This window comes from Aquarana catesbeiana, linkage group LG09 (assembly GCF_042186555.1).
Source record: "Aquarana catesbeiana isolate 2022-GZ linkage group LG09, ASM4218655v1, whole genome shotgun sequence".
NCBI lineage: Eukaryota > Metazoa > Chordata > Amphibia > Anura > Ranidae > Aquarana > Aquarana catesbeiana.
The window spans coordinates 31,849,450-31,872,849 of record NC_133332.1 but is presented as its reverse complement, the minus strand read 5'-3'; the positions used below and the strand labels follow the sequence as shown (position 1 = coordinate 31,872,849).

The window sequence follows — 23,400 nt, the reverse complement described above, 5'->3', positions numbered from 1 at the left end:
TATGATGAATGAATGACGTATAAGCAGAGGTGAAAATCTAGGTCATAACCACCAAAATATTCAAAGATAAAAACAGCTGGAATTGTTGTCTTTTCCTATAAAGGCAATGTTAAGCACCATCTCTTCCCATTTCCTAAGTCTTCTTATTGGTCCATACGGATGCCCATTATATTCAAGGGGGGGAGTTAGAAGGGGTGGTTCGCATTCTTAATCCACTTAGGAAGCTAAGATTTGCCTACACGTTCAGTTGGAATCAGGTTTGCAACACATTTACTTAACAGCACTGTTACATGTAGCTCATATTGTAGCTGGCTGACCTCTATAGTGTCAAACTAAAATCTGAAGCTAGATGATATAAAGGCATTTCTGAAAGGAAAATACAAGTAGGTAGAAGTTGCATATTAAAGCCTCCTGAAGGAGATAATCCCTTTGGGTTTTCCAAATATCTGACCTTCCTATGGAATGAGTGTGTGAGAGAAGATAAAGTATAGATCCTGGATCCTACAAAACAGCAAAGGGCACCCCATCACCCACAGACTCCCCCATACTCACATCTTGCCTGGTATTGGGGTCCTGGGCTTGCGGCGTGTTTAGCAGGGCAGAGTCGCAGTCTGGACTGTAGTGTTCACAGTAGTCGTAAGCTGCCTGGGCATTGCTTGCCAAGAGTAGTTGCTGAATGTCACCCTGGGGAAGAGAATATCAGAACACAGTCACACTGTAGGAAATGACACCAAAGGTTATACAATATGAGTTGCATATCCCCCAACTGAAGAACATCCCATGGTATCAGGTCAAGAAAGGGTACAATGCCATGCGGATGTTTTTGGTTGCAGCTGTGATTTGTTCTGCAAGAGTTAGACAAGTTTAGGAGTTCAGAAAGTTTTGACTGTATATACTGATCAAACTCTGTTTTTCTTCAACAATACAGAAACAAATTAACAAGTTAATATGGCCCTCTTTTAAAAATGCTAATTTCCTGGTTGTTAAGCATTTTTAGAAAGAGAAATTAGCAATGGCAATAATTGGATAGCAAGAAAATAAGGTGATAAAATGCTATAGTAATGCTATAATATTTTTATCATTATTAGGCCACTATACCTATGTGTTCCTGATCCTGAAAAAAATAAAGCTTATTGGGCTCCATTTACAGAACCAGATCGCATGCAGTATGTAGGTGTCAAGACATATTTTCCCTAAATACAATTTGCAATCCTGAAACTGTTAATTCACTATAACGTTCTGCGGTATTTATCGCAAAATGCTGAAAAAAAGGTAAATACCGCATGTACAGGCATTAAACTCAATTCACAGAAGGAAATAAATAATTAATTGGATGCAGTAATTAAGTAGTGATTGAGCCATGCAGTATTTAAGGAATGTGTACTGGTTGTTAAAGAACAGGAGGCCGTCGCGTCTTTAACAACCAATGAGTCATCAGCTGTCAGCGGGGTTCCCCGCTGACAGCTGAATGTAACGAAAATAATTACTGGCATCAAAAAATCCCCCTTTGGGTCTGGTATGGATTTTTATGGGAACCCCCACGCCGACATTTAAAAAAAAATAGCATGGCCCCCCCAAAATCCATACGAGACCCTTATCCGAGCATGCAGCTCGGCAGGTCAGAAAAAGGGGGGGGGCGAGCGAGCATTTCCCCCTCCTGAACCATACCAGCCCACATGCTCTCAACATTGGGGGTGTTTTGAGGCAGGGGGGCTCAACCCCCCAAAGCACCTTGTCCCCATGTTGATAGGGGCAAGGGCCTCTTCCCCACAACCCTGGGCTGTGATATTGGGGTCTATGGGCAAAGGGCTTATTAGAATCTGGAAGACCCCTTTACCCCTACTCCTAAAGAAAACAAAAATTAAAAAAAATTGCCCCCCCCCCCCCCCCCCATGTAGATCCATTGTCAATTATGATACCCACCACCACTGCCGACCCGAAAAAAAAAGAGAAAAAAACCTCCGTTCCCGAAGAAGGCTCTTGCTGAATGACAGCTCCACTGCCTACTGCCGCCGAATAAACGAAAGGGCGGGGCCACCAGGTGACGTCATTGACCCAGCATGCCCCGTTGTGATGTCACAAGTGTGTACCCAGTACTTATTCACATAGGAGAGCCGGGATATGGGAGCCCCCTTGTTAAAGGGGTCTTCCAGATTCCGATAAGCCCCCCGTGCACAGACCCCCACAATCACCAGCCAGAGTTGTGGAGAACAGGCCCTTGTCCCCATTAACATGGGGACAAGGTGCTTTGGGGGGCAGGACCCCCCATGATGAGGGCATCTGGCCTGGAATGGTTCAGGAGGGGGGCGTTGCTTGTCCCCCCCTTTCCTGACCTGCAGGCTGCATGCTCAGCTAAGGGCCTGCATGGATTTTGGAGGAGACCCAATGCCATTTTTTTTTTTTTTTTTTGGCGTGGGGTTACCCTCAAAATCCATACCAGACCCAAAAGACTGTTTTTTTCTATGATTTTTTAAGGCTGACAGCTGATGACTCATCGGTTGTTAAAGACGTGGCGGCCTCTCGCTCCTTAACAACCATGACAGTTACTGTTTTTTAAGGACGTCGGCGGCCACCCACTCCTTAATAACCAGTAGGGCCCAGACCCAAAGGACCTGGTATGGATTGGGGGGGACCCCACACTGTTTTTTCCCTGAATTTTTAATGCCGGTAATTCTTTTTGTTACAATCAGCTGTCAGCAGAACCCCGGGGTTCCGTGCTGACAGCCAATGACTCATTGGTTGTTAAGGACGCTCGTGGGCCATCAGCTCCTTAACAACATGGTATTTACTACTGTTAATAAGTACGCTGGCTATTGTCAGGTGTTAACTTACCGCATGTTTTCACTACTAAAATACTGTATGACTTCATAAAATAACTCAAATGTGCTTCTGGAAGAATGGTCAAACATTCCCATAGACACACTCCTAAACCTTGTGGACAGCCTTCCCAGAAGAATTGAAGTTGTTATATCTGCAAATGGTGGGCCAACTCAATATTGAACCCTACGGACTAAAAATGGGAGGCCATTAAAGTTCATGTGTGTGTAATGGCAGGCATCCCAATACTTTTGGCTATATAGTGTATGTCTGTATTTGCTCCTCTTTGCCACATGGTGGCAATAGTATTGATTTGATTTTACACTTGAAAAACTGATATATCACACTGAGGCGTTGGTTCATTTTATTTTACACTTGTAAAACTGATATGACAGCAATTGCTCCTCTCTGCCACATAGTGGTGCTGGTGTTCACCTTTTTTAAAATTAGGAATACTGATATGTGTGTAATTGTGCCTCTCTGCAACATGGTGATGTAAAACTTTTTTTAACAACAGAATTTTCCTACAGGGGTCACAAAACTTTTATCGCTGACAGAGGTGCTTACAATGATCATTTTATTTTATTTATGTAAAATCTTTATCCCAAAGGTAACAAGACTGTTGCTGTAACAGCTTATAAAGTGTGAGCTGGAGTCCAATGATGCCACTGTGCTCCTTCATCCAGAGTGGGGGAACTCTAATACAGGAGGTGTGTTACTGACTAGATCGCTAGGTGAAAACAGAGGGAATAAAGTCTGAAAAAAAAAAAGCAAACTAATGCAGCCACATCTAATGATTGGTAAGCTGCAATATATGACATTTTTGGTTTGGGATTTAATACTGCTTTAAAGTGATATTAAATTATTGGGGATTTTTGTTGTTTATAACAAACTATAATATACTTTTTGCACAGAGCAGCCCAGATCCTCCTCTTCTCGGGTAAATAATTTTTACTTCATTATGATTTTGATTAATTAGAATTACTATTATTATTATTATTAATAATAATAATAATAATAATATTAATAAAAATAATAATAATAAATATTGATATAGTTGTGATTTCTGTCTGCTGCCACACAGTGGTGGTGGCATTCATTTTATTTTATACTCATAATTCAAATAAACCAATAATTGCACCTAACATATTTGTAATTATTACCCTCTGCCATACGATACCCTTATCATGCAGCTCAGCAGGTCAGAAAAGGAGGGGGGGGGTGAGCGAGCGTTCCCCCCTCCTGAACCATACCAGCCCACATGCTCTCAACATTGGGGGTGCTTTGAGGCAGGCGGGCTTAGCCCCCCCAAAGCACCTTCTCCCCATGTTGATAGGGGCAAGGGCCTCTTCCCCACAACCCTGAGCTGCGGTATTGGGGTCTATGGGCAAAGGGCCTTTTGGAATCTGGAAGCCCCCTTTACCCCTACTCCTAAAAAAACAAAAGTAAAAAAAAATTGCCCCCCCCCATGGGATTCATTTTATTTTATACTCATAATGCAAATAAACCAATAATTGCACCTAACATATATGTAATTATTACCCTCTGCCACAGATTGGTGCTAATATTCATTTTATGTTTACACTTGATAATAATATACCAGTAATTTCATCTCTGTCAAGCGGTGGTGATAGTATTTATTATATTTTACACTTGAATAATTTTTTTACACTTAAAAAATTATATGAAAGTAATTGCTCCTCTCTGCCATACGGTAACGCAACTAATTTTTTTTCTATATTTGAATATTGATTTGTCAGGAGTTGCTTCCCTCTGACACACGATAAGTTTAATTAATCAATTGAATATTATTGTTATTATTATTATTATATTAATATTAACAATAATAATAATTAGAGAAATGTTGATGTTCTTGTAATTTATACTTACTACTACCACACAGTGGCACGGCTATTTATTATTTTCTAACTTGGAATATCAATTTGCAAGCGGTTGCTTCTCTCTGCCACATGGTACGTTTAATCACTCAATTGTTTGTTGATGTGCTTGTAATTCCTATTTATTGTTTCCTAACTTGGAACACCAATTTGCAAGCAGTTGCTTCTCCAGAGAGATGTTCATGTACTTGTAATTCCTACTTACTACTACACAGTGGCACAGCTATTTATTAGTGGTTCACAGTGGTTCAGCTATTTCTCTCTGCCACACGGTAAGTTTCATTGATCAATGTATTATTATTATTATTATTCATAATAATATGAACAATAAAAATAATTAATAATAGAGCTATTGATGCGCTTGTAATACCTACTTACTGCCACACGGTGGCGCAGTTTATATCTTTTTAGTTGCTTCTTTTTGCCACACGGTGGCTCAAACGTCTGTTTATATTTCTCAAACTTGCAATGATATAAATCATCCCGCCATGCAGCCACACGGTGGCGCTCAAAGCCTACAAATGACCTGCTCTTGCACTAATAATCTGCGGATTGTCACATCGCTAGAAAATCTCTATATTGAGTGCACACTGGACAGGTAACAATCCAATTATTAGAGAGTAATGCACTGTTGTGCTGGGAACTAAACCTCACAGATGATACAATGTGACAGAATCAATCCTAATCATCTTCATGTATTTCCTCAAAGGATTTTTTTAGGTATATTTATCTGTATGATATATAATAATTTATTAATCAATGTAATATTATTATTATTATTATATTACTAATAGTAATAATAATATTTAATGAGATATTGATGTGCTTGTAATTCTCACTTACTACCACTCAGTGGTGCAGCTATTTATTTTTTTCTAACTTGGAATATCGATTGGCCAGTAGTTGTTTCTCTCTGCCACAGGGTAAGTTTAATTGATCAATGTACTATTATTATTATTATTATTAATAATGTTAATAATAATAATAATTAAAGAGATGTTGATGTGCCTGTAATTCCTGCTTACTGCCTCACAGTGGTGCAGCTATTTATTATTTTCTAACTTGGAATACCGATTTGCCAGTAGTTGTTTCTCTATGCCACACAGTAAATGTAATTGATCAATGTGTTATTATTATTATTATTATTATTATTATAGAGATGTTGATGTGCTTGTAATTCCTACTTGCTACCACACAGTAGCGCAGCTATTTATTATTTTCTAATTAGGAATACCGATTTGCAAGCAGTTGCTTCACTCTAATAATCATAATAATAATAATAATAATAATAATAATAATAATAATAATAATAATAATAATAATAATAATAATATAGATATTGATGTGCTTGTATTTCCTACTTATTGCCACACGGTGGCGCAGTTTATTTTTTTCCTTAATTGGAATTTCGGTGGGGCTGTAGTTGCTTCTCTCTGCCACACGGTGGCGCAAACGTCTGTATTTATTTCTCAAACTTGTAAAACTGATATAAGTCATCCCGCCATGCAGCCACACGGTGGCGCTCAAAGCCTACAAACGACCTGCTCTTGCAATACCCGACAATAATCTGCAGATTGTCACATCGCTAGACAAGCTCTATATTCATTGCACACTGGACAGGTAACAATCCAATTATTAGAGAGCAATGCATTGTGTAACTGTGCTGGGAACTAAACCTCAATGTGATATAATCAATTCTAATTATCTTCATGTATTTCCTCAGAGGATTTTTTTAGGTATATTTATCTGTGTGATATATCATAAAATGTCAGAAATACTCAGCAGATAAACATGTATTTTTTTACATTGTGTTAAAGTAGAACTTTTTTTACATTGTGGATGGAGATAATCTATGTCACAGATTTTTTTGTTTTGTTTTTTTGTGCTGTGTCCCATTGGAGGAATTACCCTTCATTTCCTGTCCCATAGCCAAAACAGGAAGTGAGAGGAAATCTCAGTGTGTTACCAGAACTAGTGTCCCCATTGGAAGATTTCCCCTCTATTCCTGTTCTGGTGACAACCCAAAATGTGGGATTTTCTTTCACTCTCAGTGATAACGGTAAAGAGTACAAATAAAGGGAATCTACCTAACTGGGGCAAAAACATCAATAAAAACAGGAGTTCTATTCTACTCTAGTCAAAGCTAACAAAAAAAAAAGTTTTGCCATTAGTTATATTTTAAATAATTCCTTATAAACTAATAATAAATGATCAGCAGACATGAGTATAACAGCGCCACCTGCTGGTGATAAAAGGGAGCAACAACTGGAGAAAGTTTATAAACAATATATTAGTAAAAATGACAAATGATAGAATTGTGTACTGAATGAGCTCCTTAGATTTTTTTATTGCTTTTTTTCCATACTTCAGATATTGTTCCTACACCTGAAATAATAATAATAATCAGGATGTTTGTGGTAGATTGAGGCTTACAAAGGCCCCTTGTGTCAGGATTCCTGGGCTGTATGGAGTCCAGGCTTCTCCTCCAGCTCCCATGGAGTGGAATTGTACACATGTAAGAGCAATAAGAAAGCAGACGAGTCTTAGGAGGGGAATCTGGCACAGGATTCTGGTTTCCCACTAGCTGCCGGCAGTCGCCAACTGGAACGTGACGCTTGCCCCCCGGCCAACTGCTGACACCGGAGCCAGTGATGTAGGCCAGGGCTGGACGGGAGGCGGCTGTACAGTAGACACATTGGGGGTCTGTTGGCTGAGCCTCGGGTGTTCCAGCAGCAAGTGGAAAACTGAGGTATGTCATCTTATTTAAAGGTGACTTCCCACTGAAAATGCTAACTATCTGGCTGCCTCCTGCTATTCTCCCTGAGTCCTGAGCCAGAACCAACATGCAGCAAGTGAAGTCAGGACCCCTGATCTGCATATTCATTCCAAATCAGCAATTCAATAAGCACTGAAGCCTTAGGATTGATATGACAGCCAGGCACTTGGCATTATACTAAGAGGTCGGCGGTGGCAGATTATGCATTTCTCTTGGAATAAGTTTGCTTTAGGAAGCAAATTTACTTTGCAACCAATGGGATTTCAGTTTACTGTATTCATATATGTAAATGATAAAATAAACTTTCCCAATCAATAACCCCTTTCTGTTGGTGGGAGCTGGCCCTTTAAGGGGGGTCTTAATGCAGGAGGCGTTTCCTAGGCTTTCTGATCATATGACCACTGTCATTGGCTGTCACAGTGGTCACATGATCAGGAGCCCATCCTACCAGCTCCTGATCTTATCTGACCGGGAGCTGCCGGTGTCAGCTTAGTCCCGATGTTAGGGGCACAAAATTGAGCACAGCAATAGCAGCTCCATTTTTACGCAATGTATGTGGTAGCACAGCATTAAAGCCTGACACTGCGCTGCCACATATATATTTTTTTCTACATTGGGAAGATTCCCCATCACTTCCTGCCCCAGGGACCACACAGGAAGTAAGGGCAATTTTCTCAAAAGGGTCACACAAATCAAAAGAATCCCAACTGGTTTCCTAACCCCTTCCCCCCTCTAATACAGGCAAGAGCTTTCCGTGTTTCCACTACAGAAATACCCCTCGCTTCCTATCCCAATGACCCCACAGGAAGTGAAGGAATTCTCCTAAATGTGTACACAGACAGTAATTAAAGGGGTTGTAAACGTGTGACTGGCCTCAGGTGATACACAGAGATGAAACAAATCCTCCTACATCAATTGTACCTGTTTATCTATAGTCTTTTATTCTCTACATCAGTTCAAAGTGCAGAATTAATAAAGCTTGTCTGGGCTTTCAGAAAGCAGGGGACGGAGAGCTGGAATTATGCTCTGCAGACCTCAGTAAGGAGAGCTCTGAGAGCTGATTGGAGGGAAGGGACACCCCCCCCCTCCCTTCACACAGCACACAGCAACAGAGCTGAGGCTGTCAATCACAGGCTGTGTGCCAAAGTTACCTCTCCTGTAGGGTTGCCACCTGTCCGGGATTCACCCGGACAGTCCAGGTTTTGAATCATGTGTCCGGGTTTAAGTCCACCTGAAACCCGGACACATTATTCAAACAGGAATGTGGCTCGGAATAGGGCCTGACAGGAGGGTGAGGGGGCACTATGCACACCGCATTACATTTCTATTTGGAGTGCCCATAGGTGTCTCAGGTCTGTTACAATCCTATAGTGTGTACTAAAAAAAAAACAAAAAAACAAAAAAACGTTTTTGCTGTGCTAAACTGTTCGGGTTTGGCTTGAAGGAAAAGTGGCAACCCTACTCTCCTGTCACAATTTTTCTCTTAGTGTCAGGAAAACATGTAAGACATGGGGTGGATAACTAGATGAACTAGATGGACTTGTGTCTTTTTTCAGCCAGACTAACTATGTAAGTGATTCATGCTGATAGCAGAGGAAGGAAGCAGCAGACAGAAATGACACTTAGTGCTCTGGATTGAGACAAGTACACACTACAGAGGGATATGCTTTGTTCATAATTCATGTCTGAGGTTTACAACCACTTTAAACCAGATGGAGTTTCTAACCCCTTCAAACTCTATTGAAATCCTTCATATAGGTTTTGGCTGGTGTAGATCCTTAACTTCTTCCATAGACCCGCCACAGTTTTTATTTTTCATTTCTTTATTTCATTTTTATTTATTTATTTTAATTATTTTATTTAGAGTGGAGTTCTTCTAGGACAGGGGTCTCAAAACTGCGGCCCTTTGCTTGCCTTTATCCGGGCCATTGGAGCACTATTCCATCCGCTGACACCAACAATGAGGCACTTGTCCTCCAACTGACACCATCAAAAGGACACAATTCTTTCCATTGACACCAATGTTGGGGCATTAGTCCTCCCACTGACACCAAAGATATGGTATTGTTTACTCTTGCTGGACACCTGGACATTTTCTACTCCCAATGGCCATGTCTGAAGGACAATAAACTGAAGGACAATAAACTGGCCCCTTGTTTAGAAAATTTGGAGACCCCTTTTCTAGGATAACAGTCCAATGGATCTTACCTCAAATGATTCCTCATCCAAGAACCTCATCCCGAATACAGTGATTCCTTTAGTGTCTACAACGGGTTTGTTCCCTCTCGGCAGTGGCTTGGTTATCTTCTTCTTACAGTCCAGGATTAGGGTGACGGACTTCTTCTGTACACTCAGGGCGAGGCGATGCCATCTGGGGACACAAAACAAAGGGGGCGAGGTGAGAAGATCCGAGGACAGGACTGAACAGGAACGGCCGTACAATTTCAAAGGACCAAATGCCAACGTCTATCGTATTGTTCATAATTGTCTTCTCTGCTTTCCAAGATCCCATTTTCTGTATGATTCATGACATTCCCCAAATCCTCCAAATGTTTCTGTTATGGCCCTCATATAATTTTTCTAATCTGGCAGTAAGGTCTACCTTGCTCAGGATCGGCTGTGTACACATTCATTGACAGTTAAGGGACCAGCTACACAAGGAAAAGAAAAGAAGAGAAGGAACCAGACGGCATAGCAAAGTTCCAAGAGCCAACCCACCACATGGATCAGGACTGATGGCTCTTGAAAGGAGTATCGAGGCCGGGTGCTGTGATTTTTTCAGGAAGCTATACATGGCACCCTGCTGACCCCTTCCCACCGTCATGATCTGCTGTAAAGCATAGAGTAAAGCATAGAGAAGTACAGAGACCCAGCTATGGTTACCTTTAAACCCGACACATATTAATTACACGGGTTCTGTGGCTGATTAAGGTGGTAATTAAACTCACTTGGTGCCTTATCTGCATTTAATTAGCCTCAGAACCTGTGTAATTCATATGTGTTCGGGTTTAAAGTAATGAGGTGGCAACTATAGACCCAGCGATGATATTGCTGGGCCTATAACAGTGTTGCTCAACTCCAGTCCTCAAGGCACCCCAACAGGTCACGTTTTCAGGCTCACCATTATTTTGCACAGGTGATTTGATCAGTTTCTCTGCCTTAGTAATTACCACAGCCGTTTCATCTGAGGGAAATCCTGAAAACTGGACCTGTTGGGGCGCCTTGAGGACTGGGAGTTGAGAAGCACTGCTCTATAATAAGGTAAAAGGTTTTATTTAAAAACATCATTAGCATTTGATGAGGAGGAACCAGGAAGGCAAAATATAATTGGATTAAACTTGACCTTAATAGTGGTTTCCCAATGGATGTTTACTGGTTCAGGGGAGTTCACTGACCCAATGCTGCCCACCAATGTATGATCATCATACAATATTAGTGACAGGGAAACCTGTCATAAAATAAATACGTTGGCCATTTCTGACCACCTTAAACTGAAGCCAACACAGCCACCGGGGGGTTCTGAGTGCTGCCTATGGGTAGGTTGTTAAGGGCAGAGTGCTCAATGTGACTAGATTAAAGGTATTAAAGAAGCACGTGTCAAATTTTGTGTTTAGTCCTCAAAAAGTGGTGTTACATCACCATCAAGACTGTACCAGTCTACAAATACGAGAGGAACATACACACTGCAGTCTGGGCTCCAAACCATGAACTGTATACAGTACACGTTCCATACCTCCCAACATTTAAGATGGAAAATATGGACGCCTGTATTACATAGCATGCAGGCAAAAACATGGCCCCCAGTTAAGCAGACCATAAAGGAATAATATGCTCCAACTTTCCCTTTATTCTGGCTATTCAAAGCTACAAATGCAATCATTCAGAAGGCCAAAATCAAAAGGAAAAGACCAACTGTACTCTGAAGAAAATTCAAACACTGGCAACTTTATTCATCCAGAGAACAAGACCAGTTAGTCCTTGCTTGGACCTCCTCCGTTGACACGCTTCACCAACCTCTACAATTAAGCCCAGTCTTGAGGGTGAAATGCTTCAATATCCATTTTTGTTACATTAAACTACAAGCCAAGAAGACCATGGAGATCTTCTGATTTGTAGAAGCGGTGTGACTGAGAACCAGATCATTTACTTTAACATCAATACTTTAAGAAAGCAATACCAGCGAGATAACGCTATGGATCCAGTGCTATTTTTCCACTTTCCTCAACTGAGGGTGAAACGTGTCAGTGGAGATCCCTGGCAGGGATTCTTTGTTCATGTTGCCTGTATGAATAAAGTTACTGACTCTTCTTCAATTTTCTTTGAAGGACAGCCAATCTTTTTCTTTGCATTTGTGCGGTGTTCAGGGCATAGAGTTTAGCACGCCAGCCTCCACGCTCCATGAGGGTGACCCAGTTTGGGGCCTGGATAAAAGGTTTAGTGAAGTACAGTGGAACCTTGGATTACGAGCATAATCCATTCCAGGAGAATGCATGTAATCCAAAGCACTTGCATATCAGCGAGTTTCCCCATAAAAGTCAATGGAAACGAAGATAATTTGTTACACATTGACTTCTATTGCATGCAATACCGCATGTGGCCAGAGGTGGGGGGGGAGGGGGCGCCAGAGAGATTCGGAAATACTCAGAGACTGCTCGGATGCACTCGGAAACCCTCGAAAAGGCTCAGAAACACTCGGGAAAGGAGTATTTCCGAATATTTCCAGATAGCTCTGAACGGCTCTGAACGTCACCGGTGCCCCCGCACCTCTGGCCAAATGCGGTACTGCACACCACAGAGGCTTGAACCCTGCGCGTTTTACGGGACAACACTCGCAAACCGAGTCAGGATTTAAAAAAAAAATAATAGCTCGTATTGCGAAACGCTTGTTAACCTCATTACTCGCAATCCGAGGTTCCACTGTATAAGACATTTGGTAGGTAAATAACAAATTTTTTTTGCAGGTGTCTTTCCATCAGACCAAAGGGAAGGACAACCATGCAGGAAAGAAGGAGATGGAGATTTAGTTCCAAAGAGCAACACTGCTCCTAGATTAGAGACAGTTGATAGCTATGATGGTTCTCTTAATCATAGAATGTGTCCTAAGCAAGCCATAGATGGTTTGAATCTGCTGAACTGGCTGAGATTCGAACCATGTATGGGCAGGCTGAATGTACCCAAGTTGATCAATCGATCATACTGGATATAACCAGCCTGTCAGATTTCCCATGCAATTATTGCCGCTTATTCTTCCGGCGGGGCCGGCTCCCCGTGCTCCCCTTGCCAGAAAAACACAGTAGTTCCGCAGTCTGGATTTCCCCATCAACACTGACTGTGTTGATGAGGGAATCCAGAAATTTCCTTTTCTGCAACCCATGGTTGCAGGATAGAAAATTGCTCCATCTATGGCAACAACAAAAAAACTCCCGGTATTTTGCTATAAATATATTCAATCATTTTCTTCTTCCGTGTCTGGCAAAACTAGTCTTCCCAAACTTAATTTTTTGGTTTTGGGTAGCTACTGGCATGTTCAGTGACCTACATTCTGCTTTTAGGCTGAACTATTTGGACACGCTTCCCATGCTGGACCACACATAGGAAATAATAGGGATGTGCCAAAGGGTCACTCAGGACCACATGCTAACACAAAGCCAAGCAAGAGGACTTGGAGAGCGGAAGGTTGGAAAGTCCCACATCATATCTATTATCTAAGGCCCCTGATTGCAATTTGAAAGCATATTGAACCCAATATAGTCTACCTAATACCCGGACATTATTTTTGGACAAGACTAACCTTTAGAGCGTCAACACAGCACAACTCAATAAATGTTGGGAGTTTTGGGAAGTCTGGATGATAAGTTCTCTTGAAGGTCCCTGTTTGCTACAATAAGTGCCAGATTAGTGAAGCCTCCCAGTGTCTTCTTTTAACCATTATGTAATTTTTTGGATAAGCTGGGAATTTAAAGAGGGCCTGTCAAGTTCCTAACACAGCACAACTCAACCAAAGTCTCCCAGCCACCCTTAAGCCTAGTAAACACCGGTCAAAGCTGTTGTACTAACCAATCAGATGTTAGTACAGGGATCTCCCCTGCTTTTCTATTATGTTGTGACCCCCCCCCCCCCACGCCAGAACACTACAGTCAGCGCTTTCAGCCATTGGCTGAGAGCGCTGATCGGGAGCAGGTCGGCTACTGGTTTTCAAGCATGCTTGTCCGACAGAAGCCAGCCAAACAGTCAGATTCTACTGCCATACACACGGGACGAATGTCAGCCATTTTTTATTGAACCAGCCGATGTCGCCCAACATTTGGCCCATGTGTACTAGGCTTATGTCTTAGAAAAAAGTTAAACACCCGAAATAAACCTATGCAACACAAACTTAATGATATAAAATCCATAAGCAGAGGTTACTCAGGTCATCAATGGATGTCAGAACAATCAACAGATCCAGAAATAAAAGCAGCTTTTCATGAAAGTTATGTTTTGACCACGTCATCAACCAGGGCATGGTGGGTCAATGACGTCAAAAGAGGGTGGGGTCATTTGGTGACATTGCCATGTGACCCCGCCCCTTTATTTGTTTAGCGGCCGGTAGGCAGAGCAGATGTCATTCATTGGGAGCCAAGTATCAGGTACGGCCAGTGTTCATCATGATTGACAGTGGATTTACTTCACGGGAGATTTTTTTTTTTGGGAGGACTTGTCAAAAACTGTCTCTTTGTTTTTATTTATTTTGCCCATTTTTTGGTGAGTGAGTAGGGAAACTATTTACCCCATACTCATTCACATGGGGGGACAAGATGGCAGGGCCCACTTAAAGGGGGTTTCCAGATTCTGATAAGTCACCCCCACAACCACCGGGCCAGGGTTGTAGGGAAGAGGCCCTTCCCCATGTTGAGGGCATATGACCTGGTATGAGTTGGTGATGGGGGAGTGGAGCTCCTAGCTCCTTCTGCCCCCTTTCTTGGCCTGCCGGGCTGCATGTTTGGATAAGGGTCTGGTAAGGATTTTGGGGGTATTCCACTGCATTTTGTTTTCTGATTTTGACATGGGTCCCTTTCAAAATCCAAATTAGACCTGAAGCACCTGTTATGGATTGGGGGGACTCCCACGCCGTGTTTTTACTAACAGTTTTTTATGCCAGCTCTTTCTTTTGTTTTCATTTTGCTGTCAGCCGGGAATCCCACTGACAACAGATGAGTCATAGATGTTAAGGACACGGCGGGGGCTGGCTCCTTAACAACCAGCTATTTTCTGGTTGTTAAGAATGCCTGTGGGTGCCAGCTGCTTGACACCCAACTGAAATAAAATACATTCTTTAACTATTGAATGCCTGGACCACTTCTTATTTAACGCAGACATTTACTTATTTATTTCCTTTAGTGAATTGACTTTGACACTGTTTTATGCGGTATTTATGGAGCGTCTTCGCTTTTTGGGGTAAATACTACATAAAGGGATAGTGAATTGACATTTTCAGTATCGCATGCGATATTCGGGAGCAGTGTGTCACATGACCCAGATATCGCATGTGATATGCTTTAGTGAATGGAGCCCACTATATGGAATTGAAGCAGACAGAGGAGCAAAAAATATGACTCAAGAAGTATTTGAAAAAAAAAAGTGAGCCATATTTACTGACTTTCCATCGGCCAGATTGACCCCGCTGAATAAAGCATAGTCTTCAGGCTTGGGATTTCCGTGCTGGTCTTCATACAGGAAGACAGGAGAGCGTCCCACCTCTACTCCGATCTGCTGGATTCCATCCCCGTTGTATATGGAAAAAAGGAAGGCCTGCGTCCCAGTTTTCGCCCGGAATAGGGCCATAATGGAGAAGTCTTCTGGGAATTTACCTGCAAGAGTATAAAATGTTAGTTCTGCAGACACTTGGCGGTATCCCAGTGGGTGATTACTGGTTCTTGGGAATTCACTGAACAATTGCGGCCCACCAATGTTTAGGATCATTACACAATATTAGTGAATTTGAGGGCAGTCATGTGACACAGGAACATCCCAACAGATCACCTTTATCACTGGTGACAATTGGATATTCAATTTCTTCTTTGTCAAAAGAATCGGTTCACCTAAAACTTATAATTAAAGGGAACAAGTCATAAAAAACCCAAACTCACCTTCCTGCCTTAACCCATCCGTGCCTAAGTTGTCCTTTCAACCACTCTAATCCCCAAGACTCCAAGGTATTTCTAGCAAATTCAGACAATGCCCAATTTTGTCAATAATTGCATACTTATGGTAAGCCCTCCACCTTCCATCTGTTAGCATTCAGACACAGTCATTGGCTGTTCAGGCCCCCTGGTCCCCCAATGTGCACAGTCATGTCAACATGTTCACCTTGCAGGAATTTGACTGGGAATCAGTGAGCAGTCAACATCCAAAATCCCAAATGGGAAGGGGGCAGAATAAGACAATGGCAAGAATAGGACAAACATGGCAAGAATCCTCCTTACTTATCACCCCAAAGGAAAACAGCTTTTTAGACTTCAGCAGCTACTAAAATATCTGAAGAATCTGATTGGTCGCTAAGAGATAATTTTTGACAGGAATCAACTTTGCATAGCGCATCAGAATGCTTATCTATCTCTCTTTCCAAGTATTTATCAAAATAGGACTGGCCATAGGGGCATTAGGTTTTGATCATTCATCGCCAGCCCTCTCCTGCTCCCACCCTCTCTAAGTAAAAAGGTGCAATAGAGGTACCTGGAAATAATTGCCTCGTGGGGGCGCTGATCTGAGCTTGCTTTGAAATCTTGTAGGCCACATCTCCACCAGTGCTTGAACGTCGGGCCGGACAAAGGCCAGAGGTCTTCTTTACACCTTCAGGTAGTGTGTGAAATTTCAGGCCCTTCAGGATGTCAACAGGGTCAGCTGCAAGGAAAAAGACAAAAAAAAAGGAGGTGAGCAAAAAGAGTCACATCTGGACCATTTTTGGCTCTCAAAAAGTTTTAAGTTGACGTTCCAATTGTAACTTTTAGCAAAAAACAATTTTGGACATAGTTTTACTTCTTTGCCTGTTTGCTGTGTCACATATTCAAGATATTTTTTCATGACTTATATAGATATGCTCTCTACTGGATATCTGTAGGTTAGATAGCGCAGCCAATATTTTTGCTGTTGCAAGAAAACCAGTTGCAGGATAAGCCAAATACACTATCAAGTCTTCTTTCAATGGAAGTGTATTAACTGAGCTCTGACTCTGGCTTTACTTATGCATAAATATAAGAGGGGCAATGAGATGCATGGTCACTGTACTGAACTAATAAGCCTGTGTGTAATAAGCAACATGGCTGTCCTCACGTACACATAAGCTCACTCTCTGAAAGGTAGTAGCCCATTATCGCAAATATCCAAAAAGTCAAACATGCAGCTCATTGCATAAAGCATATAGACATGGTCAAGAAGTTCAGTTGTTGTTTGCCCAAACATACCAATGGTGAGGATGCATCATATGTGCAAATTGGAATGTGGAATGATTATTGGTGCTACATTGTTGTCACCAGGACAAGAAATGAAGGCAAATCTAAAATCTGCCAGCTGTCAACCAGATCAAGAGTAGAAGGGAGATCTTCAAATGGGGGCACTTATTCTGGTAACATCTGTCAATAGCACATGCATAAGAGGTACTAGAGCCCTTAAAGTGGAAGTAAACCCTTCTATCATTTTCAGCCAAGGAAGCTGCCATCTTGGCCTCTGTTTAATCTTCAACTGCCATGATGCTGCACATGTGATCAGTTATGACACCAGCCATTGGATAGTTTGACGGCTTGGTAGAAAGCACAAGAAAATGTGACAATTACATTCCTGGTACATATTTTTAAACTGTTAAATCAATGGGTTTACTTCCACTTTAATATTATAGGCAACATTGTGTGACAAAAAATCAATCTGAGACTTTTCAGCAAAAAAAAAATGGCAGTGTTTACGTCATGATGTCGCTTCTGGCCTCCGAGGGTCATAGAGCTAGCCGGGGACCATTTGGTTGCCGGGCCAGCTCTATGGCAAACCGCTGCTGGCAGCGGTTTCATTCTCCGGTTCCCTGATCACACGGGCGAGACCGGAGAAGCACCAGAGTAGCACCGGAGGGTGCTATGATGGCGTTAACCTAACTGGGAATTGCCAGCTTAAATAAAGATATCTGAATGATACCTGCAGCTGCACCCATCATTCAGAAATCACCACATAAAGCCCAGGACATCATATGACGGTCTACGGTGGGCAATGAGGCTGCTTCCAGGTGACAAAAGCATCCCCAATCATAGGAGATGGTCTTGAGAAAGATCCAGAAATGTAAAACATAGCAAGAGCACCACATTATTGGTAAGTCCAGAAGCATATTTTATAGAATGATCAGGCCAAGGCATTTCAGAGTTTCACACATGCCTCATGCTCCTACGTGCTTTGTAAGCTTAGCTATGAGGTTGAACAGGGTGCCCACCGAGTGTCTCCGAGTTTATTCAAGTGTCTCTGAGCGTCCCGAGTGTCTCCAAATGCGGTACTGCACACCCCAGCGGCTTGAATCCTACTCGTCTTGCTAGACATCGCTCGCAAATCAAGTCAGGATTTCTTTTTTAAAGTAGCTCGTACTGTGAAACGATTGTAAACCGCGTTACTCGCAATCTGAGATTCCACTGTACTCTACAGAAATAATGAATTATCCGGAAACGAATTAATGTAACATAACGAATATAACAGAACAAAATTATGTACTGTATGAATGAAAACAAAACAAAACAACATTTTCCATTGTGCACAAGTCTACTTTATGGGAGATAGAATACTAAAAACAAATTAAAGTGAGAGGTCTTTTTAAGTTTTTGTGACTTTAGCTATAGCTGGACTTTGCAGTTTTAGTGTCGTGTGTGTTCACAGATGCGTGGGGAGTGCCATTACCAATTAATAGCACCACCGCTAACCAACGCGTTTCTCTGCATGCCAGGAAATTATGCAATTTAACTCATATTCCTGACATGCAAAGGTCAGAGCCCTGCCTTATGTGTTTGGGACAGAACATGATGGGACATCTCCTAGTGGAAATGCAAATAGTGATAAAAACCTTGCCGAGGTTCTATCCCCCTATTCTGTCTTAGTGCTTAAACTAGAATAACCTGTTTTGTCTGCAGTTCACATTCACGTGTGTATCTTATAAAAAGATAAGAAAAAGAATTTGAATTCTCTTTTGAAGAAAGCAGTAGAAACAAAAGGGAGAGGCGAAGAGATACACATTATATTCAGTTTTTTTTTTAAAAGCCCCTTGTGGAGTTGAGTCGCCTCCTGTGACCTCTCCTCATATTGTCTGGTTGCAGGCCCACCAGTGACATTTCAGTCCTACGTGCGGTCAGTGACGTGCGGTATTACAACTGTACAGAGACCCATTGTTGCAGAGCATTACATACAGATAACTCCATGCAGAGAAACTTAAAGCGTTTGTTACCCCAACATTTCATATTCCTGATAAGTGCCTGCTGTACCATTTACTTGTATGAGAAAGTCTCCTGTTCTCTTTGTATTGCTTCCTTTATGTGAAATCCCTGGTGTTCCTGCCAGTACCCTCTGCTTTCCTATTAAAAACTGGCCACACTATGCATGAGAGCGCAACATGGTCAGTTTTCTAGCTATGCTGGGAACTCAGTGTACTCTCCTCCAATGAACAGACTTGTCCTGACACGCCTCCATTCACTGGGAAGATCAGTGTACTGCTGCTTCTTCTCCCCCCAGCTCTTATGTAGCTGAGAACAGAGGAAATCAGGGGCGGACTGACCATTAAGGCACTCGGCACTGCCCGGGGCCTGGGGCCAGCAGGGGGCCCCATGAGAGTACCTGCGTCCCAATCTCTGCTTATCCTGGAGCCCAGTGCCAGAACAAGTCCCAGCACATCACACAGACTCACTGAGGATCCTCCTCCTCGGCTCTGATGTAGACAGGAGGGGGAGGAACCGGGGAGGAGAGATCTTACACAACAGGAGTTGCGCTGATACTGAGGTCTGTGTATAGTTAGTTTGTATAGTTGGGGGCAGTTAACACATGGAGAAGTGATGGGAGAGGGGGGTGTTCTTTGAGGGGAGAGGACATGTGCTAGTAGGGTGGTGGATGGAGGGGATTTTGAATCCGACCCGCCCTTCCCCAAAATAAAGTGTTGCCACCTGCCCCTCTCTGCTCCCATCCCAGGGGCCCCTCTCTGCCCCATCCCAGGGATCCCTCTCTGCTCCCATCCCAGGGATCCCTCTCTGCCCCCACCCCCGTATCCCTCTCTGCTCCCATCCCAGGAATCCCTCTCTGCCCCCATCCCAGGGATCCCTCTCTGCTCCCATCCCAGGGATCCCTCTTTGCCCCCACCCCCGGATCACTCTCTGCTCCCATCCCAGGAATCCCTCTCTGCCCCCATCCCAGGGATCCCTCTCTGCTCCCATCCCAGGGATCCCTCTCTGCCCCCATACCAGGAGTCCCTCTCTGCTCCCATCCCAGGGGTCCCTCTCTGCTCCCATCCCAGGGATCCCTCTCTGCCCCCACCCCGGGATCCCTCTCTGCTCCCATCCCAGGAATCCCTCTCTGCCCCCATCCCAGGGATCCCTCTCTGCTTCCATCCCAGGAGTCCCTCTCTGCCCCCATCCCAGGGATCCCTCTCTGCTTCCATCCCAGGAGTCCCTCTCTGCCCCCATCCCAGGGGTCCCTCTCTGCCCCCATCCCAGGGATCCCTCGCTGCCCCCATACCAGGAGTCCCTCAATGCTCCCATCCCAGGGGTCCCTCTCTGCCCCCATCACAGGGATCCCTCTCTGCCCCTATACCAGGAGACCCTCTCTGCTCTCATCCCAGGGGTCCCTCTATGCTCCCATCCCAGGGATCACTCTCTGCTCCCATCCCAGGGCCCCTCTCTGCCACCATCCCAGGGATCCCTCTCTGCCCCCATCCCAGGGATCCCTCTCTGTTCCCATCCCAGGGATCCCTCTCTGTTCCCATCCCAGGGATCCCTCTCTGTTCCCATCCCAGGGATCCCTCTCTGCCTCCATCCCAGGGATCCCTCTCTGGCCCTATCCCAGGGATCCCTCTCTGCTCTCATCCCAGGGGTCCCCTAAAAACCAACTGTGATAGGGAGCTCAGGACAGTAAGGGCTTATTTACATTCACAGTTTGGGGGTGGTAAAACCTCATAGTTTATGCCTGTTTTTACCCCCACCCCAACTGCATCCCCTTCACCTGCAGTAGCCAGGGGTGTACACATGTTGCAGCCTCAGCAGGAATTATACACCCTGTCACGCTGGCATGGGGCAGCTCTGCAAAGGCCGTGCAACCTTGTGCAGTGCAGCGACCGAGTGGTTAAAGCAGGCGATAAGGAGGCATTGTATTGCCTCATCACATCACCTGCTTTAACCCTTTGGATCCCACACTAGCATGCTGCTTCTGCGTGCATTACACATGGTTGCAGGGGGTATAATTCCTGCTGCAGCATGTGTACAGCCTCCGCTGCTGCCTCTGCAGTTAAAGGGGGTAGGGACCAATGTATGTAATGTGGGCAGTGTGGCTTGAGTGTGGCAGGGACACAGGGGGGTCCCATGATCTCCTATTGCCCGGGGGCCCCATGAGTTGTCAGTCCGCCCCTGGAGGGAATGTGAGCACTCATAAAAAAGGGAAAAAAGGTGTTTATAGTGTTTTTTTTAGATCTATACACAAATGTTTCACCTTTCATTTCTATTTTAAAATGAATGGGTTGTTTTACAAGGTGATCGTTTACAATCACTTTAAAGTGAATGTAAACCCTAACTGAATGACACAGAGGGGTTGATTTACTAAAGGGAAAAAGACTGTGCACTTTGCAAACTGCTGTTGCACACTGAAAGAGCATTTGCTCCAGAACTTAGTAAATGAGCAGAAACTGCTGACTTCCATCATCCAATCATGTGCAAGCAAAAATGCACTTTTTCTTTTATTATTCTTGCATGTGATTGGATATTCTTTGTAACATGAAACTTTACCTCATTTACTAAGGTCTGGAGCCACTGCACCTGCAAAGTGCACAGTCTATTTGCCTTTAGTACATTAACCCCCCCCCCCCCCGAGTTTGATCAAGCACTGTGCATCATAAACAACTGCCGTTTTTTTTTTTCAATAAAATACTGTTTCCCTCTCTTTTTCAATATCACTTAGGCTGTATCCCATACCTCCCAACATTTAGAGATGGGAATGAGGGACACCTACTAACAAATGTATGTAGGCACAGGACACGCCCCCTGCCACACCCCCTTAAAGGCGAATTAACCAAAAAAGGTTAATTAAATCCACAAGTGCTTTTTTTCACCACTAATATTAATTTATATTGGCTTTTAAAATGTACAAATGCAGCAATTTAGAAATTAGATGAAAAGTTTAGCACTGGGAAAGACTTTTTGAAAGATAAAAAGTGAATTTTATATACAACTATATGGATGGAGGAGGAAAGAGGGACAGAGGGACATTGCTCCAAATCAGGGACAGTCCCTCGGAATCAGGGACAGTCGGAATTTGGGCCACTTCTTTCCTAAGGCCTGGTTCACACCTATGGATTTTTTTTTGTGTGTTTTCAGTTTTGCAGAAACACAGTGGAGGTAAGTATGGCATGTTTGTTATTTTATTTATTTTTTTAAATTTACCTTTACAATCACTTTAAAGGTCATGTGTGTGTAAAGCCAGTGTCCCAATACTTTTGGTAATATAGTGTATTTCAATGGCCAGGCCATGATGACGTCACGATCGCGGCATGGTGCTCTCTGCATTCAAGACACAGTGTACCTTGACTGCACATGTGCATTGACGTCATCTGCTACGGCCGATGTGAAGCCGATATGAAGACCTCCTAAGGTTCCTTTCACACTGCTGCGACTTTAAAGTCGCACGATTTTTGCTGCAATTTTACAGCAATTTCGTGGCCCGCGATTTTACAGCAATTTTGCTGCAATTTCAGAGAATACCTGTGTAAACTTCAGGTCTATGGACCTCAACTCCTATCAAAGTCAGACCAAAGTAGTACAGGGACTACTTTGAAGTCAGTGCAACTTGAAGTCGCACAGATATGAATGGTACTCATTGGAGATCATGGGGTACGACTTGTCATGCGACTTTGCAGTCCCAAATCGCAGGACAAGTCGCACAGGCGTGAAAGGGGCCTAAATGGCACAGTTTTTGGAGATATTCAGGGTACCTACTACAAGTAACACTTATTATGGGCAGCACAGTGGTGTAGTGTGTAGCACTTTCACCTAGCAGTAAGAAGGGTCGCTGGTTCGTATCCCAGCCATGACGCTACCTGCCTGGAGTTTGCATGTTCTTCCTGTGCCTGCGTGGGTTTCCTCCGGGTACTCCGGTTTCCTCCCACACTCCAAAGACATGCTGGTAGGTTCATTGGATCCTGTCTAAATTGTCCCTAGTATGTATGAATGTGAGTTAGGGACCTTAGATTGTAAGCTCCTTGAGGGTAGGGACTGATGTGAATGTACAATGTATATGTAAAGCGCTGCCTAAATTGACAGCGCTATATAAGTACCTGAAATAAATAAAATAATTATAAGCTTTCATATTCTTACATAATATTTGAAGAAATACACCTCACCTTAGGGAACATTAAAAAGGGGCGCATTTAGGAGCAGAGCATTGTAGAGAGAAGCTGCAGATGATTGGAGAGAAGCACAGGGCTGCAGAGCATTGCAGAGGATCACACAGCTGCAGAAGGTTGCAGAGACAGGGCGTACACACGCCTCGGTCTACGGTGCCTCACTGAGAATTTCGGAGGTTTGCAGAGCCTCGCAGGTGTCTGGACGTCGCAGGGCTGAGAGAATGGAAACTGGCAGCTGTAAATATTTCACAGTAAAAATGCCAGCGAAGTCTGTAATATCCATCAACAAGGAGCCCCGAATACACCCTTCTCTG

At 43.4% G+C, this 23,400-nt stretch overlaps 1 protein-coding gene across 5 annotated transcripts in view; it reads right to left on the bottom strand.

Annotated features, from left to right (window-relative positions):
- Positions 1 to 23,400, bottom strand: part of COL11A2 (collagen type XI alpha 2 chain) — a 192,864-nt gene that overhangs the window by 101,622 nt on the left and 67,842 nt on the right. For all 5 annotated transcript variants that reach the window (XM_073598238.1, XM_073598234.1, XM_073598235.1 and 2 more), the window contains exons 2-5: positions 16,207 to 16,374; positions 15,131 to 15,341; positions 9,700 to 9,862; positions 553 to 684 (exon numbers count right to left, since the gene is read on the bottom strand). In XM_073598238.1, coding sequence (XP_073454339.1) covers positions 553 to 684; positions 9,700 to 9,862; positions 15,131 to 15,341; positions 16,207 to 16,374 — 674 coding nt within the window. The remainder of the gene's footprint in view (positions 1 to 552; positions 685 to 9,699; positions 9,863 to 15,130; positions 15,342 to 16,206; positions 16,375 to 23,400) is intronic.